We start from the raw sequence: 17654 nt of genomic DNA on the forward strand, positions 1-17654 counted from the left end.
TTTTCCTTGGAAAAGGGAAGTTTTTTATTGTTGGGGAATCTGGGATGAGAGGCAGCGCCTGAGCCTTCCGAGGGAAAAACCGGGAAAATAGAAAAAACCGGGAATACAAAACCCGGCAGCGACCGGAACGCCGGGAAAACGGGGAAAAATGGGGAAAAATGGGAAAAAAAGGGAAAAAACCGGGGAAAAACGGGAAAAAAACGGGGAAAAAATGGGAAAAATGGGGGAAAATGGGGAAAAATGGGAAAAAACGGGGAAAAATGGGGAAAAAACGGGGGAAAAATGGGAAAAATGGGGAAAAACAGGAAAAAAACGGGGAAAAATGGAAAAAAAAGGGGAAAAATGGGGAAAAAATGGGAAAAAATGGGGAAAAAAATGGGGAAAAAATGGGGAAAAATGGGAAAAAATGGGGAAAAAAATGGGGAAAAATGGGAAAAAATGGGGAAAAAAATGGGGAAAAATGGGGAAAAACGGGAAAAAAACGGGGAAAAAACGGGGAAAAAACAGGGGAAAAATGGGAAAAAACCGGGAAAAACTGAGTGAGGAGCCAGGGAGGCACCGGGATGTCCCTGGATCCTGAGGAATTTCGGGATGGGAAGGAGAATCCCGGGAATTTCCCGGCATCTCTGAGGTTCCCAAGGGTGGGAACCGCTCGTGGAAAAGGAGAATTCCCAAAAAAATAAAATCTCTTGGCCTGGGAATGGCCCCAGAATTCCGGGAATGGCCCCAGAATTCCGGGAATGGCCCCAGAATTCCGGGAGTGGCCCCGGCCCTGCTGCTCCCAACGCTGCGGGATGAGATTCCCGAAATTCCCGCCGGGAATTCCAAATCCTGGGAGCTCAAGTCTTCGACAGGGGAAGGGTTCAGGCAAGGCCCACCTGGAAATCCAAGAAATCCCTGGAATTCCTGGCTCTGGCTCCTGGGGAAGCTCCCGGAAATGCCACGGGATTGGGATCCCACGATTCCCATCGGAGCTGCTCCGTCAATCCTCCCCCAAAATCCCTGGGAAAAAGGGCTCCAAATCCCTGGGGAAACATTCCCAAAATCCCTGGGGAAACATTCCCAAAATCCCTGGGGAAACATTCCCAAAATCCCTGGGGAAACATTCCCAAAATCCCTGGGAAAATGACCAGAAAATTCCTGGAAAAACAGCTCCAAATCCCTGGAAAATCGACCCCAAAATCCCTGGGAAAATGGTCCCAAAATCTCAGGAAAAATGGCCCAAAAATCCCTGGAAAAATGGCCCAAAAATCCCTGGAAAAACATCCCCAAATTCCCTGGGAAAATGGCCAGAAAATCCCTGGGAAATCGACCCCAAAATCCCTGGGAAAACGGTCCCAAAATCTCAGGAAAAATGGCCCCAAAATCCTGGGAAAATGGCCACAAATTCCCTGAGAAAATGGCCATAAAATCCCTGGAAAAACATCCCCAAAATCCTGGAAAAATGGCCCAAAAATCCCTGGGAAAATGGCCAGAAAATCCCTGGAAAAGAGCCCCAAATTCCCAGGAAAAATGGTCCAAAAATCCTGGAAAAACATCCCCAAAATCCCTGGGAAAATGACCCAAAAATCCCTGAAAAAATGGCCCCAAATTCCCTGGAAAAATATCCCCAAATTCCTTGGGAAAATGGTCATAAAATTCCTGGAAAAACCCCCCAAAATCCCTGGAAAAATGGCCCAAAATCCCTGGAAAAACATCCCCAAAAATCCCTGGAAAAATGGCCCAAAAATCCCTGGAAAAATGACCCAAAATGCCTGGGAAAACATCTCCAAAATCCTGGAGAAAAGGCCCCAAAATCCTGGGAAAAGAGCCCCAAAATCCCTGGGAAAATGGCCCAAAAATCCCTGGAAAAATGACCCAAAAATCCCTGGAAAAACCACCCAAAAATCCCAGAAAAAAATGACCATAAGATCCTGGAAAAAAACCCCAAAATCCCTGAAAAACGGCCCCAAAATCCCTGGAAAAAACCCCAAAATCCCTGGAAAAACATCCCCAAAATCCCTGAAAAAACCCCAAAATCCCTGGAAAAACGGCCCAAAAATCCCTGGAAAAATGACCCAAAATCCCTGGGAAAACATCTCCAAAATCCTGGAGAAAAGGCCCCAAAATCCTGGGAAAAGAGCCCCAAAATCCCTGGAAAAATGGCCCAAAAATCCCTGGAAAACCACCCAGAATCCCTGAAAAAAATGACCATAAAATCCCCGAAAAACCCCCCAAAATCCCTGGAAAAAACCCCAAAATCCCTGGAAAAACCCCCCAAATTCCCTGGAAAAATGGCCCAAAAATCCCTGGAAAAATGGCCATAAAATTCCTGGGAAAACATCCCCAAAATCCCCGGAAAATGGCCCCAAAATCCTGGAAAAATGGCCCAAAACCCCCTGAAAAAACATCCCCAAATTCCTTGGGAAAATGGTCATAAAATTCCTGGAAAAACCCCCCAAAAATCCCCGAAAAAATGACCATAAAATCCCTGAAAAACCCCCCAAAATCCTGGAAAAACCCCCCAAAATCCCTGGAAAAAACCCCAAAATCCCTGAAAAACCCCCCAAAATCCCTGGAAAAACCCCAAAATCCTGGAAAACCCCCCCAAAATCCTGGAAAAACATCCCCAAAATCCCCGAAAAATGGCCCAAAAATCCCTGGAAAAACCCCCCAAAATCCCTGAAAAACCACCAAAATCCTGGAAAAACCACCCAAAAAATGACCATAAAATCCCTGAAAACCCCCCCAAAATCCCTGGAAATCCCCCCAAATCCCTGGAAAACCCCCCAAAATTTTGGGAAGGCTTCCCCGGCTTTGGGAATTCCCTGGAAAAGCGGGAATGAGGGAACAGGGGGATCCTGACCTGAGGAGAGCTCGGAGCTCGGCAGCGGCTCAGACCATCCCAAACCTTTCCGCCCTTTTCCGCTTCTTGGCCTGGATTTGGGAACAGCCCCCCAAAAAAAACAGGGAAAATCCCGTGGGAATTGGGGAATTCCTGATGGGAAAGGGGGAAAATCTGGGAAAATCTGGGAAAATCTGGGAGAATCTGGGAAAATCTGGGGAAATCTGGGAGAATCTGGGAAAAATCTGGGGAAAATCTGGGAAAAATCTGGGAGAATCTGAGAAAAATCTGGGGAAATCTGGGAAAAATCTGGGGAAATCTGGGAAAATCTGGGAGAATCTGGGAAAATCTGGGAGAATCTGGGAGAATCTGGGAAAATCTGGGGAAATCTGGGAAAATCTGGGGAAATCTGGGAAAATCTGGGAAAATCTGGGAGAAATCTGGGAAAATCTGGGGAAATCTGGGAAAATCTGGGAGAATCTGGGGAAATCTGGGAAAATCTGGGAGAATCTGGGAGAATCTGGGAAAATCTGGGAAAAATCTGGGAGAATCTGGGAGAATCTGGGAGAATCTGGGAAAATCTGGGAAAATCTGGGAAAATCTGGGAGAAATCTGGGAAAAATCTGGGAAAATCTGGGAGAATCTGGGAGAATCTGGGAGAATCTGGGAGAATCTGGGAAAATCTGGGAGAGTCTGGGAGAATCTGGGAAAATCTGGGAAAATCTGGGAGAATCTGGGAAAATCTGGGAGAATCTGGGAGAATCTGGGAAAATCTGGGAGAATCTGGGAAAATCTGGGAAAATCTGGGAGAATCTGGGAAAAATCTGGGGAAATCTGGGAGAATCTGGGAAAAATCTGGGGAAATCTGGGAGAAACTGGGAAAATCTGGGGAAATCTGGGAGAATCTGGGAGAATCTGGGAGAATCTGGGAGAGTCTGGGAAAATCTGGGAAAATCTGGGAAAAATCTGGGAGAATCTGGGAGAAATCTGGGAGAATCTGGGAGAATCTGGGGAAATCTGGGAAAATCTGGGAGAATCTGGGAGAATCTGGGGAAAATCTGGGAAAATCTGGGAAAATCTGGGAGAATCTGGGGAAAATCTGGGAAAATCTGGGAAAATCTGGGATTTGGGGCGGGGTTTTCTCAAGGAAGGAAGGGAGGATTTCAAGTGATGAATTCCTGGGAAAACGGCCCCAAAATCCATGGAAAAACGGCCCCAAAATCCATGGAAAAATGCCCCAAAATCCATGGAAAAACAGCCCAAAATCCATGGAAAAACAGCCCCAAATCCATGGAAAAATGGTCCTGGAATTCCTGGGAAAATGGCCCCAAATCCATGGAAAAATGGCCCAAAAAATCCATGGAAAAATGGCCCAAAATCCATGGAAAAATGGCCCCAAAATCCATGGAAAAACGGTTCTGGAATTCCTGGGAAAATGGTCCCAAATTAATGGAAAAATCAGACCTGAAATCCATGGAAAATTCACTTAAATCCATGGAAAATTCACCTAAATCCATGGAAAACCTCCCTAAATCCAAGGAAAACCTCCCTAAATCCATGGAAAACCTCCCTAAATCCAAGGAAAACTGCCCCAAATCCCTGGATGTCCCCGGGGTTGGGAATTGGGAAGAGTTTTTGGGATGAGCGCGGGGATTCCCGGGAATCCCAGCCCCGAATCCCAGCCCCAAATCCCGGGAATCCCGGCCCCAAATCCCGGCCCCAAATCCCAGCCCCGAATCCCAGGAATCCTGGCCCCGAATCCCGGCCCCGAATCCCAGGAATCCCAGCCCCAAATCCCGGGAATCCCGGCCCCAAATTCCGGCCCCGAATCCCAGGAATCCCAGCCCCAAATCCCAGGAATCCCAGCCCCAAATCCCGGCCCCGAATCCCAGGAATTCCAGCCCCAAATCCTGGGAATCCTGGCCCCGAATCCCAGGAATTCCAGCCCCAAATCCTGGGAATCCCAGCCCCAAATCCTGGGAATCCCGGCCCCAAATCCTGGGAATCCCAGCCCCGAATCCTGGGAATCCCGGCCCCAAATCCTGGGAATCCTGGCCCCGAATCCCAAGAATCCCGGCCCCGAATCCCGGCCCCGAATCCCGGGAATCCCGGCCCCGAATCCCAGCCCCGAATCCCGGGAATCCCGGCCCCAAATCCTGGGAATCCCGGCCCCGAATCCCGGGAATCCCGGCCCCAAATCCTGGGAATCCCAGCCCCAAATCCTGGGAATCCTGGCCCCGAATCCCGGCCCCAAATCCCGGGAATTGCAGCCCCAAACCCCGGGAATCCCAGCCCCAAATCCCGGGAATCCCAGCCCCAAATCCCGGGAATCCCGGCCCCGAATCCCGGGAATCCCGGCCCCAAATCCCGGGAATTGCAGCCCCAAATCCCGGGAATCCCGGCCCCAAATCCCGGGAATTGCAGCCCCAAATCCCGGGAATCCCAGCCCCGAATCCCGGGAATCCCAGCCCTGAATCCCGGGAATCCCGGCCCCAAATCCCAGGAATCCCAGCCCTGAATCCCGGCCCCAAATCCCGGTCCCAAATCCCAGGAATCCCAGCCCTGAATCCCGGCCCCAAATCCCAGCCCCGAATCCCGGCCCCGAATCCCGGGAATCCCGGCCCCAAATCCCGGCCCCGAATCCCAGCCCCGAATCCCGGGAATCCCAGCCCCGAATCCCGGGAATCCCAGCCCCGAATCCCGGGAATCCCAGCCCCGAATCCCGGGAATCCCGGCCCCACCTCGGAGTCCTCGGCGGCTCCGGCCCCGGTGACGATCCCGAACCTTTCCTTCCTCTTCTTCAGCTTCTCGTCCTCCTCGCTCTGGGAACGGCAGCGGAGTCGGGCCCGGAACGCCGGGAAAATCCCGGAATTCCCGGGAATCCCGAAATTCCCAAAATCCCAAAAATCCCGGAATTCCCGGGAATCCCAAAATTCCCAAAATTTCCAAAATTCCCAGAAATCCCAAAAATCCCCAAAATTCCCGAAATTCCCATTCCCGGAAATCCCCAAATTCCTGAAAATCCCAAAATTCCCGGAAATCCCCGAATTCCCAGAAATCCCAAAATTCCTGAAAATCCCAGGATTCCCGGAATTCCCCTTCCCAAAATTCCCAATCCTGAATTTCTCCTTCCTGAAAATCCCAAAATTCCCGAAATTCCCATTCCCAGAAATCCCAAAATTCCCGAAATTCCCATTCCCAAAAATCCCAAAATTCCCGGAAATCCCAAAATTCCACCAAAAAAATCCCAAAATTCCATCAAAAAAAGAAAAAAAATTCCCAAAAAACCCCAAAATTCCCCCAAAAAATTCCCAAAATTCCCACCAAAAAAATCCCAAAATTCCCAAAAAATCCCCAAAATTCCACCAAAAAAAGAGAAAAAAAATTCCCCAAAATTCCCAAAATTCCCAAAATTCCACCAAAAAACCCCAAAATTCCCCCCAAAAAATCCCAAAATTCCCAAAAAATCCCAAAATTCCATCAAAAAAATCCCAAAATTCCCAAAAAACCCCAAAATTCCACCAAAAAAATCCCAAAATTTCATCAAAAAAAGAAAAAAATTCCCAAAAAACCCCAAAATTCCCAAAAAATCCCAAAATTCCCAAAAAAACCCCAAAATTCCATCAAAAAATCCCAAAATTCCATCAAAAAAAGAAAAAAAATTCCCAAAAAACCCCAAAATTCCCCCAAAAAATCCCCAAAATTCCACCAAAAAAAGAGAAAAAAAATTCCCCAAAATTCCCAAAATTCCCAAAATTCCACCAAAAAACCCCAAAATTCCCCCCAAAAAATCCCAAAATTCCCAAAAAATCCCAAAATTCCATCAAAAAAATCCCAAAATTCCCAAAAAACCCCAAAATTCCACCAAAAAAATCCCAAAATTTCATCAAAAAAAGAAAAAAATTCCCAAAAAACCCCAAAATTCCCAAAAAATCCCAAAATTCCCAAAAAAACCCCAAAATTCCATCAAAAAATCCCAAAATTCCATCAAAAAAATCCCAAAATTCCCCCCCCCAAAAAACCCCAAAATTCCATCAAAAAAAGAAAAAAAAATCCCAAAATTCCCAAAATTCCCCAAAAAATCCCAAAATTCCCAAAAAACCCCAAAATTCCCCCAAAAAACCCCCAAAATTCCAAAAAAATTCCCAAAATTCCCAAAATTCCGGGCAGGGCGGAGCCACCTGGGCTGGGAAATGTTGGAATTTTGGGATTTGGGATTCTGGGAATTCCGGGAATTCCGGGAATTTTGGGAATTTTGGGTTCTCACCTTCTTGGAGAGGGAGGAGACGTTGAGGCCGAACCTCTGGGCCCTTTCCTTGAGCTTTTCCAGGTTTATCTGGGAAAAGGAAATTTGGGAATTTGGGGATTTGGGATTGGTCAGGCCCCAAATTCCAAAGGGGGGAAAATTCCGGGAGAAATTCCCGGAAAATTCCGCGGGATTTTTCCGGAGGGGTCGAGCCAGGGGAAAGCTGCGGGATTTGGGGGATTCCAGATCCCAAAATTCCAACTCCAAATCCCAAAATTCCAAATCCTGATCCCAAAATTCCAACCCTGATCCCAAAATTCCCAATCCCAAAATTCCAACCCTGATCCCAAAATTCCCAACCCCAGATCCCAAAATTCCAACTGAGATCCCAAAATTCCAACCTCAGATCCCAAAATTCCCAATCCCAATCCCAAAACTCCCAAAATTCCCAATCCCAATCCCAAAATTCCCAACCCTGATCCCAAAATTCCCAATCCCAATCCCAAAATTCCCAACCCTGATCCCAAAATTCCCAATCCCAATCCCAAAATTCCCAACCCTGATCCCAAAATTCCAACTGAGATCCCAAAATTCCCAATCCCTGATCCCAAAATTCCAGCCCTGATCCCAAAATTCCCAATCCTGATCCCAAAATTCCCAATCCCTGATCCCAAAATTCCGACTGAGATCCCAAAATTCCCAATCCTGATCCCAAAATTCCCAATCCTGATCCCAAAATTCCAGCCCTGATCCCAAAATTCCCAATCCAGATCCCAAAATTCCCAACCCTGATCCTAAAATTCCAACCCTGATCCCAAAATTCCCAATCCTGATCCTAAAATTCCAACCCTGATCCCAAAATTCCCAACCCCAGATCCCAAAATTCCAACCCAGATCCCAAAATTCCAATCCCAATCCCAAAATTCCCAATCCAGATCCCAAAATTCCCAATCCCAATCCCAAAATTCCCAATCCAGATCCCAAAATTCCCAATCCCAATCCCAAAATTCCAACTGAGATCCCAAAATTCCCAACCCCAGATCCCAAAATTCCCAACCCCAGATCCCAAAATTCCAACCCTGATCCCAAAATTCCAGCCCAGATCCCAAAATTCCAGCCCTGATCCCAAAATTCCAATCCCAATCCCAAAATTCCAACTGAGATCCCAAAATTCCAGCCCTGATCCCAAAATTCCAACCCCAGATCCCAAAATTCCCAATCCAGATCCCAAAATTCCCAACCCCAGATCCCAAAATTCCAACTCCAGATCCCAAAATTCCAGCCCTGATCCCAAAATTCCAACTCCAGATCCCAAAATTCCAACTGAGATCCCAAAATTCCAACCCTGATCCCAAAATTCCAACCCAGATCCCAAAATTCCAACCCCAGATCCCAAAATTCCAACCCCAGATCCCAAAATTCCAGCCCTGATCCCAAAATTCCCAATCCCAAAATTCCAACCCCAGATCCCAAAATTCCAGCCCTGATCCCAAAATTCCCAATCCCAAAATTCCCAAAATTCCCAATCCCAAAATTCCCAACCCAGATCCCAAAATTCCAACCCTGATCCCAAAATTCCAACCCTGATCCTAAAATTCCCAATCCCAATCCCAAAATTCCAACCCTGATCCCAAAATTCCAACCCTGATCCCAAAATTCCAACCCCAGATCCCAAAATTTCAACTCCAGATCCCAAAATCCCAATCCCAAAATTCCCAAAATTCCCAATCCCAAAGTTCCCAATCCCAATCCCAAAATTCCCAAAATTCCCAATCCCAAAATTCCAGCCCTGATCCCAAAATTCCCAATCCCAAAATTCCAGCCCTGATCCCAAAATTCCAACTGAGATCCCAAAATTCCCAAAACTCCCAATCCCAAAATTCCCAACCCTGATCCCAAAATTCCCAATCCCAAAATTCCCAACCCTGATCCCAAAATTCCCAATCCAGATCCCAAAATTCCAACCCTGATCCCAAAATTCCCAATCCAGATCCCAAAATTCCAACCCCAGATCCCAAAATTCCCAAAATTCCCAATCCCAAAATTCCCAAAATTCCCAATCCCAAAATCCCAACCCAGATCCCGAAATTCTGCCTCAGTTTCCCCCCAGAATTCCCAATTCCCGGAATTCCTCCCAGCATTCCCAGATTTCCTCACCGTGGGTTTGGAATCCGCCGAGAGCCCTGGGAAAAGGAGGAAAATTCCCATCAGGAATCCACCAAAATTCCCGGAATTTCCCCTCCCAGGGATGGGAATTCCCAAAGGAATTTGGGGAAAAATCCCAAAATTCCGGCTCTGGGATTGGGAACTTTGGAATTCCAGGAAAATCCCAATCCTGGGGTTTTTTGGGATGAGAAATTCCAAGGGAATCTGGGATAATTTGGGGTTTTTTTTCCTGGAATTCTTGCTCTGGGAAAAGGGGGGTTTGTAATTCCAGGGAATTCGGAATTCCGGGAATTTCCGGATCTTTCTCCGCACCTTTCGTGGGAATTGCGGCCAAGCCGAACCTGTGGGGATGGGAAAAATGGGAATTAGGGAGGGGATTTTGGGAAAGGAGATGGGATTTTGGGAATTAGGGAGGGGATTTTGGGAAAGGAGATGGGATTTTGGGAATTAGGGAGGGGATTTTGGGAAAGGAGATGGGATTTTGGGAAAAGGAGATGGGATTTTGGGAAAGGAGATGGGATTTTGGGAATTAGGGAGGGGATTTTGGGAAAGGAGATGGGATTTTGGGAATTAGGGAGGGGATTTTGGGAATTGGAGATGGAATTTTGGGAATTAGGGAGGGGATTTTGGGAAAGGAGATGGGATTTTGGGAATTAGGGAGGGGATTTTGGGAAAGGAGATGGGATTTTGGGAATTAGGGAGGAATTCCCAAAGGATTTGTGGATACAGAGGAAATTCCAACCCAAAAAATCCCAGAAATCCATAAAAAAATCTCCAAAAAAATCCCAAAATCTAAAAAAAATCCACAGAAAATCTCAAAAAAATCCCAAAAATCTACAAAAAAAATCCCAAAAAATCCCAAAATCTAAAAAAATCCACAAAAATTCCCCCCAAAAATCACAAAAATCCCAAAAATCCCAAAAAAATCCCAAAAAAATCCCAAAAAAATCCCAAAAAAATCCCCAAAAAATCCCAAAAATCCACAAAAAATCCACAAAAAAACCCAAAATCCATAAAAAATCCCAAAAATCCACAAAAAAATCCCAAAAATCCACAAAAAATCCCCCCAAAATCCCAAAAATCCACAAAAAAATTCACAAAAAAATCCCAAAATCCACAAAAAATCCCCCAAAAATCCCCCAAAAATGCACAAAATCCACAAAAAAATCCCAAAATCTACAAAAAATCCCCAAAAAATCCCCAAAATCCCCCAAAAAATTGCCAAAAAATCCCAAAAATCCCCAAAAATTCCCCAAAATCCCCAAAAAATCCCCAAAAAATCCCCAAAAATCCACAAAGAATCTACAAAAAAATCCCCCAAATCCACAAAAAATCCCAAAAATCCACAAAAACATCCCCAAAATCCACAAAAAATCCCCCCAAAATCCCAAAAATCCACAAAAAATCCCCCCAAAATCCCAAAAATCCACAAAAATCCACAAAAAAAATCCCCAAAAAATCACAAAAATCCACAAAAAATCCCCCCAAAATCCCAAAAATCCACAAAAAATCCCCAAAATCCCCAAAAATCCACAAATAAATCCCCAAAAAATCCCAAAAATCCACAAAAAAATCCCCCAAAAATCCCAAAAAATCCCAAAAATCCACAAAAAAATCCCAAAAAATCCCCAAAATCCCCAAAAAATCCCCAAAATCCACAAAAAATCCCAAAAAAATCCCAAAAATCCACAAAAAAAATCCCCAAAATCCCCAAAAAAATCCCAAAAAATTTTAAAAAATCCCAAAAAAAATCCCAAAAAAATTCAAAAAAAATCCCAAAAAAATCCTAAAAAGCCCCAAAACATCAAAAAAAATCCCCAGAAAATTCCAAGAATCCCAGAAAATTCCAGAAAATTCCAGAAAATCCCAGAAAATTCCAGAAAATCCCAGGAATTGCCAGCTCACCTCGCCGCCCGCGCCGCCTTCTTGCTCTCGAGGCTGACGGGAACGTTGAAACGCTCGGCTCGCTTCTGCATCCTCTGCAAAAACGGGAATTCCCGGGAAAAATGGGATTTGAGGGGAGAAAATTGGGAATTTTGGGGGGAAAAATGGGATTTTAGGGGGGAAAATTGGGAATTTTGGGGGGAAAAATGGGATTTTAGGGGGGAAAATTGGGAATTATTGGGAGAAATTTGGGATTTATTGGGAGAAATTTGGGATTTATTGGGAAAAAATGGGATTTTAGGGGGGAAAAATGGGATTTTAGGGGGGGAATTTGGGATTTTAGGGGGAGAATTGGGATTTTAGGGGGGAAATTTGGGAATTTTGGGGAGAAATTTGGGATTTTAGGGGGAAAAAATGGGATTTATTGGGAGAAATTTGGGATTTTAGGGGGGAAATTTGGGATTTTAGGGGAAAAATTGGGAATTTTGGGGGGAAATTTGGGATTTATTGTAGAAATTTGGGATTTATTGGGGGAAATTTGGGATTTTAGGGGGGAAAATTGGGATTTTAGGGGGGAAATTTGGGATTTATTGGGGAAATTTGGGATTTATTGGGAAAAAATGGGATTTTAGGGGGGAAAATTGGGATTTTAGGGGGGAAATTTGGGATTTTAGGGGGAGAATTGGGATTTTAGGGGGAAAATTGGGATTTATTGGGAGAAATTTGGGATTTTAGGGGGGAAATTTGGGATTTATTGGGAGAAATTTGGGATTTATGGGGGGAAATTTGGGATTTTAGGGGGAAAATTGGGATTTATTGGGGGAAAATTGGGATTTTAGGGGGAAAATTTGGGATTTTAGGGGAGAAAATTGGAATTTTAGGGGGGAAATTTGGGATTTTAGGGGGAAATTGGGATTTTCCAAGGAAGAAAATTTAGGATTTTTCCAGAAGGAAAATTGGGATGGGGAAAAGAAAGAAAATAAGTGGGAAAAAGGGAAAAAAATGGGAAAAGAAGGAAAAGGAATGTGGGAAAAACGTGGAATAAAGGGGAGGAAAATGAAGGAAAATCAAGGTGGGATAAGGAAGAAAAAAAATCAGGAAAAAGAAAGAAAAAAAGGTGGAGAAAAGTGGGAATTCCATCCCAAAATCCAAAAAAATCCCATTTTTCCTGGGATTTTTCCATCCCAGGAGGCTCCAGCCTGGTCTGGGATGATTCCAAGGCTGGAAAAATTCCCAAAAATTCCCCTGGAAAATCGGGATTAGGGAATTTCACCTCCATCTGGGAGATTTCTGAGGAGATTTTCACCAATTTCTTCTCTTGGATCCTGGGGAAAAAAAAAAAAATGGGAATAAATCAGGGATGCTCCAGGTGGGATTTTATTTTTTTTTTGGGATCTGCTCCCATTCCCGAGGATTTTGGGGATTTTTTTCCTTGGGATTTGGAGGTTTGGGAAAGCTCAGAGAGGAATTTGGGGAATTTTTGGGGTGAGGGGGGAAAAAAAATCACCTGGATTCCCTTGGGAATGGGATTGGAGGGGAAAGAATTCCAGGGAAGGGATGGGAATGCCCCCAAAAATTGGGAATGGGAATGAAAGGTCAGGAGGCTCCAGAATCCCAATTTTCCTTTGGGAATTTTCTGGGGGAGGGAATTCCCTTATTTCCTGAGAGAATTCCCTGATTTCCTGAGAAAATTCCCTGATTTCCTGAGAGAATTCCCTGATTTCCTGAGGGAATTCCCAGTTTTCCTGAGGGAATTCCCTGATTTCTGTGGGAAAAAATTCCCAGTTTTCCTGAGGGAATTCCCTGATTTCCTGAGAGAATTCCCTGTTTTATGTGGGAAAGAATTCCCAGTTTTCCTGAAGAAATTCCCAGTTTTCCTGAGACAATTCCCTCATTTCCTGTGGGGCAGAATTCCCAGTTTTCCTGAGGGAATTCCCAGTTTTCCTGAGGGAATTCCCTCATTTCCTGTGGGAAAGAATTCCCAGTTTTCCTGAGGGAAAGAATTCCCAGTTTTCCTGAGGGAATTCCCAGTTCTCCTGAGGGGCAGAATTCCCAGTTTTCCTGAAGGAATTCCCAGTTTTCCTGTGGGAATTCCCAGTTTTCCTGAAGGAATTCCCAGATTTCTGTGGGAAAGAATTCCCAGTTTTCCTGAGGGAATTCCCTGTTTTCCTGTGGGAAAGAATTCCCAGTTTTCCTGAAGAAATTCCCAGTTTTCCTGAGACAATTCCCTCATTTCCTGTGGGACAGAATTCCCAGTTTTCCTGAGGGAATTCCCAGTTCTCCTGTGGGAATTCCCAGTTCTCCTGTGGGGCAGAATTCCCAGTTTTCCTGAAGAAATTCCCCGATTTCTGTGGGGCAGAATTCCCAGTTTTCCTGAAGGAATTCCCAGTTCTCCTGTGGGAATTCCCTCATTTCCTGAGAGAATTCCCAGTTTTCCTGAGGGAATTCCCAGTTTTCCTGAGGGAATTCCCTATTTTCTGTGGGGCAGAATTCCCAGTTTTCCTGAAGGAATTCCCTGATTTCTGTGGGGCAGAATTCCCAGTTTTCCTGAAGGAATTCCCAGTTTTCCTGAGGGAATTCCCTGATTTCCTGAGGGAATTCCCTGTTTTCTGTGGGAAAAAATTCCCAGTTTTCCTGAGGGAATTCCCAGTTTTCCTGAAGGAATTCCCAGTTTTCCTGAAGAAATTCCCAGTTTTCCTGAGACAATTCCCTCATTTCCTGTGGGACAGAATTCCCAGTTTTCCTGAGGGAATTCCCAGTTTTCCTGAGGGAATGCCCTGATTTCCTGAGACAATTCCCTCATTTCCTGTGGGACAGAATTCCCAGTTTTCCTGAGGGAATTCCCAGTTTTCCTGAGGGAATTCCCAGTTTTCCTGTGGGAATTCCCTCATTTCCTGAGGGAATTCCCAGATTTCTGTGGGGCAGAATTCCCAGTTTTCCTGAGGGAATTCCCTGTTTCCTGAGACAATTCCCTGTTTTCTATGGGAAAGAATTCCCAGTTTTCCAGTGGGAATTCCCAGTTTCCCTGTGGGAAAGAATTCCCTGTTTTTCTGAGGGAATTCCCAGTTCTCCTGTGGGAATTCCCAGTTTTCCTGAAGAAATTCCCAGTTTTCCTGAGACAATTCCCTATTTTATGTGGGAAAGAATTCCCAGTTTTCCTGAGGGAATTCCCTGATTTCTGTGGGAAAGAATTCCCAGTTTTCCTGAGGGAATTCCCAGTTTTCCTGAGGGAATTCCCAGTTTTCCTGAGGAAATTCCCAGTTTTCCTGAAGGAATTCCCAGATTTCTGTGGGGCAGAATTCCCAGTTTTCCTGAGGGAATTCCCTCATTTCCTGTGGGAAAGAATTCCCAGTTTTCCTGAGGGAATTCCCAGTTTTCCTGAGGGAATTCCCAGTTCTCCTGAGGGGCAGAATTCCCAGTTTTCCTGAAGGAATTCCCAGTTTTCCTGTGGGAATTCCCAGTTTTCCTGAAGGAATTCCCAGATTTCTGTGGGAAAGAATTCCCAGTTTTCCTGAGGGAATTCCCTGATTTCCTGTGGGGCAGAATTCCCAGTTTTCCTGAAGGAATTCCCAGTTTTCCTGAAGGAATTCCCAGTTTTCCTGAGGGAATTCCCAGTTTTCCTGAGGGAATTCCCAGTTTTCCTGAGGGAATTCCCAGTTCTCCTGTGGGAATTTTCCCTCAAAGATCCCAGGGACGTTCCCAAATCCAGGGAATCCCAAATCCAGGGAATCCCAGCCCCGGATCTGAGCCCGGGACCCCCAATCCCCCTTTCCCAGCCCCTCATTCCCGAGGTTTTCCCGGGAATTCTCACACGTCCGGCGTCTTCACCGGCGCCTCCTCCACCTTCACGGGCGGCTCCGGCGCCTTTGGCTCCTCCTCCTGCAAATCCATGGAAAAATCCATGGAAAATCCATGGAAAATCCATCAAATCCACCCCAGCCCGAGGCCATTCCCAAGGAAAAATCCACAATCCAGCCCCAAAATTCCCGGATTTCTGCGTGGAGTGACCCCAGGAGGAGCCTGGGTTGTGAATTCCCGAAGTCTGGGATGCAGGAGTTGGGAATAATTCCAGTGTGACCTCCCCATCCTGAATATTCCATGGGAAAATCCACGATTTCCTTCACCTGCCCGGCGGGAAAAATTCATTCCCGAGGTTTTCTTGGCAAAAAAAAAATTCCTTTTCCTTTTTTTGGGATTTCTTCCCAAAATTTCCTCTTTTCCTGGAATTCCCCCCATCCCACGTGGTCCCAGCCTGGCCTGGGAGAACCCCAGGGATGAAGAATCCTTTGGGAATTCTGTTCCAGGCAGGAATTCCATCCCAAAATCCCACAAATTCCTGCTTTTTCCAGCATTTCTCCATCCCAAGGATCAAACCCAAAAATTTGGATCCCAAAGATTCCCCCATCCGGAATTCCCAAGCGCCAAATCCAATGGATTTAACCCCAAAAAAAGGCAGGGAAATGATTTAAATTCCACAGGGTGTTGGAATGTGTTGGAATTCTGCCTCATTCCCACCCTGAACCCCTCGGAAAACCGGGATTATCCCAAAAAATTCCCACCTCAATCTCCTCTCCCAGCACATCCTCCTCGTTGGGCTCTTCCTCGGCTGGAAAAGAAAACCAGGGAAAGGTCAGAGAGGGGAAAAATCCTCGGGGAATCCCAGGAAAAGGCGGATTTTACTGGAGAACGGGAATTCCAGGCGGGAATTCCGTGGGATTTGGGAGCACTCACCGTGTTCCTCCAGGTAGGCCTGGAGCCGATGGATCAGGTCCTGTTTGTTGCCTTTGGCTTCCAGGCCCCGGGCCAGGCACTCCTGCTTCAGCTCTGCCAGCTGGAAAACAGGGAATGGCAGCCGGGAATTCGGGAATTGTCCCGGGAATTGTCCCGGGAATGTCCTGGGAATCATCCCGGCCCCTCCAAAGGGTCCCGGCCGGGGCAGGAGGAGCTCAGGGGCCGCCAGAGCCGGGACCGGTTCCTCTTCAGCTCCGGTTCTCCCTCAGCCCCATTCCCGGTTCTCTCTCAGCCCCGGTTCCCGGTTCCTCTTCAGCTCCGGTTCCCCCTCAGCCCCGTTCCCGGTTCTTCCTCAGCCCCGTTCCCGGTTCTCCCTCAGCCCCGTTCCCGGTTCTTCTTCAGCCCCGGTTCCCGGTTCCTCTTCAGCTCCGGTTCCCCCTCAGCCCCGTTCCCGGTTCTTCTTCGGTCCCGGTTCCCGGTTCCCCCACAGCCCCGGTTCCCCCTCAGCCCCGTTCCCGGTTCTTCTTCGGTCCCGGTTCTTCTTCAGTCCCGGTTCCCGGTTCTCCCTCAGCCCCGGTTCCCGGTTCTCCCTCAGCCCCGGTTCCCGGTTCTCCCTCAGCCCCGTTCCCGGTTCTCCCTCAGCCCCGTTCCCGGTTCTTCTTCGGTCCCGGTTCTCCCTCAGCCCCGGTTCCCGGTTCTCCCTCAGCCCCGTTCCCGGTTCTCCCTCAGCCCCGGTTCTCGCTCAGTCCAGGATCTCGGTTCCCCCACAGCCCCGGTTCTCCCTCAGCCCCGGTTCTCCCTCAGTCCCGGTTCCTCTTCAGCCCCGGTTCTCCCTCAGTCCCGGTTCCTCTTCAGCCCCGGTTCTCCCTCAGTCCAGGATCTCGGTTCTCTCTCAGCCCCGGTCCCCGGTTCTCCCTCAGCCCCGGTTCCCCCTCAGTCCCGGTTCTCCCTCAGCCCCGGTTCCCCCTCAGTCCCGGTTCTCCCTCAGTCCCGGTTCTCCCTCAGTCCCGGTTCCTCTTCAGCCCCGGTTCTCCCTCAGTCCAGGATCTCGGTTCTCTCTCAGCCCCGGTCCCCGGTTCTCCCTCAGCCCCGGTTCACCTTCAGCCCCGGGATTCCCTCAGCCCCGGTCCCCGGTTCTCCATCAGCCCCAGTTCCGGGTTCCCTATCAGCCCCGGTTCTCCCTCAGTCCCGGTTCCTCCTCAACCCGGTTCTCGGTTCCCTATCAGCCTCGGTTCTCTCTCAGCCCCGGTTCTCCCTCAGCTCCGGTCCCGGTTCCCGCCCTCCTCCCGGTGCCCTCACGGTTCCCGTTCCTCCCGCGCTTCTCCCTGAGCCTCCTCCGGCTCCGGCTCCCCCTCAACCTCGGCTCCCCCTCACAGCCACGACTCCCCCGGGTCCCGGTTCCCGCTCCCCGCCGCTCTCCCGGAGCCCTCAGAGCCTCCCCCGTTCCCGTTCCCCGCCGCTCTCCCGGAGCCCTCAGAGCCTCCCCCGTTCCCGTTCCCGTTCCCCGCCGCTCTCCCGGAGCATTCAGAGCCCCGCCAGCCCCGGGTTCCACCCGCGCTCCCCTCAGAGCCTCCGGCTCCGTTTCCCGCCGTTCCCCCACGCGCTCCCTCATCCGCAGCCGCTATCCCGGCGGCGCCGCCGGGGCAGTCGCGGTTGCCGGGCTCTGTCCCCGCGCTTCCCCCGCGCTTTCCCCGGGGCCGTTCCCGCTACCAGCGGCACCTTCAGCTTGTGCAGCTCCACCGGCTCCGCCGCCATCTTGTCACCCCTACCGCCAGCCCCGCCCCTCACGCCGCTCTGACCAAT

General features: G+C 47.9%; 1 protein-coding gene across 3 annotated transcripts; it reads right to left on the reverse strand.

The window, feature by feature from the left end:
* On the reverse strand, positions 1-17645 carry SARNP (SAP domain containing ribonucleoprotein). Of its 3 annotated transcripts, none has more exons than XM_086870350.1 (12): positions 17571-17645; positions 15852-15951; positions 15680-15726; positions 14932-14999; positions 12394-12445; positions 11142-11215; positions 9549-9577; positions 9228-9253; positions 7092-7160; positions 5566-5646; positions 2846-2916; positions 1-878 (listed from the first exon to the last, which is right to left on the reverse strand). In XM_086870350.1, the coding sequence occupies exons 1-11, from the start codon at positions 17604-17606 to the stop codon at positions 2875-2877; spliced, it is 624 nt and encodes a 207-aa protein (XP_086726476.1). In that variant the 5' UTR covers positions 17607-17645; the 3' UTR covers positions 1-878; positions 2846-2874. The 3 variants fall into 3 exon arrangements, with proteins under 3 accessions (XP_086726476.1, XP_086726477.1, XP_086726475.1); XM_086870351.1 differs by having other exon boundaries at positions 1-1025; positions 17571-17641; XM_086870349.1 differs by lacking the exons at positions 5566-5646; positions 7092-7160; positions 9228-9253; ... (5 more) ...; positions 15852-15951; positions 17571-17645 and having other exon boundaries at positions 1-1025; positions 2846-2910.
* Positions 17646-17654: the final 9 nt, after the last annotated feature.

This window comes from Cyanistes caeruleus, chromosome 32, assembly GCF_971803275.1.
Source record: "Cyanistes caeruleus chromosome 32, bCyaCae1.hap1.1, whole genome shotgun sequence".
NCBI lineage: Eukaryota > Metazoa > Chordata > Aves > Passeriformes > Paridae > Cyanistes > Cyanistes caeruleus.

What these genes read in the sequence shown, in the direction of transcription:
- SARNP (XM_086870349.1), bottom strand. Translation starts at nt 969, where the DNA reads ATGGGAATCGTGGGATCCCAATCCCGTGGCATTTCCGGGAGCTTCCCC.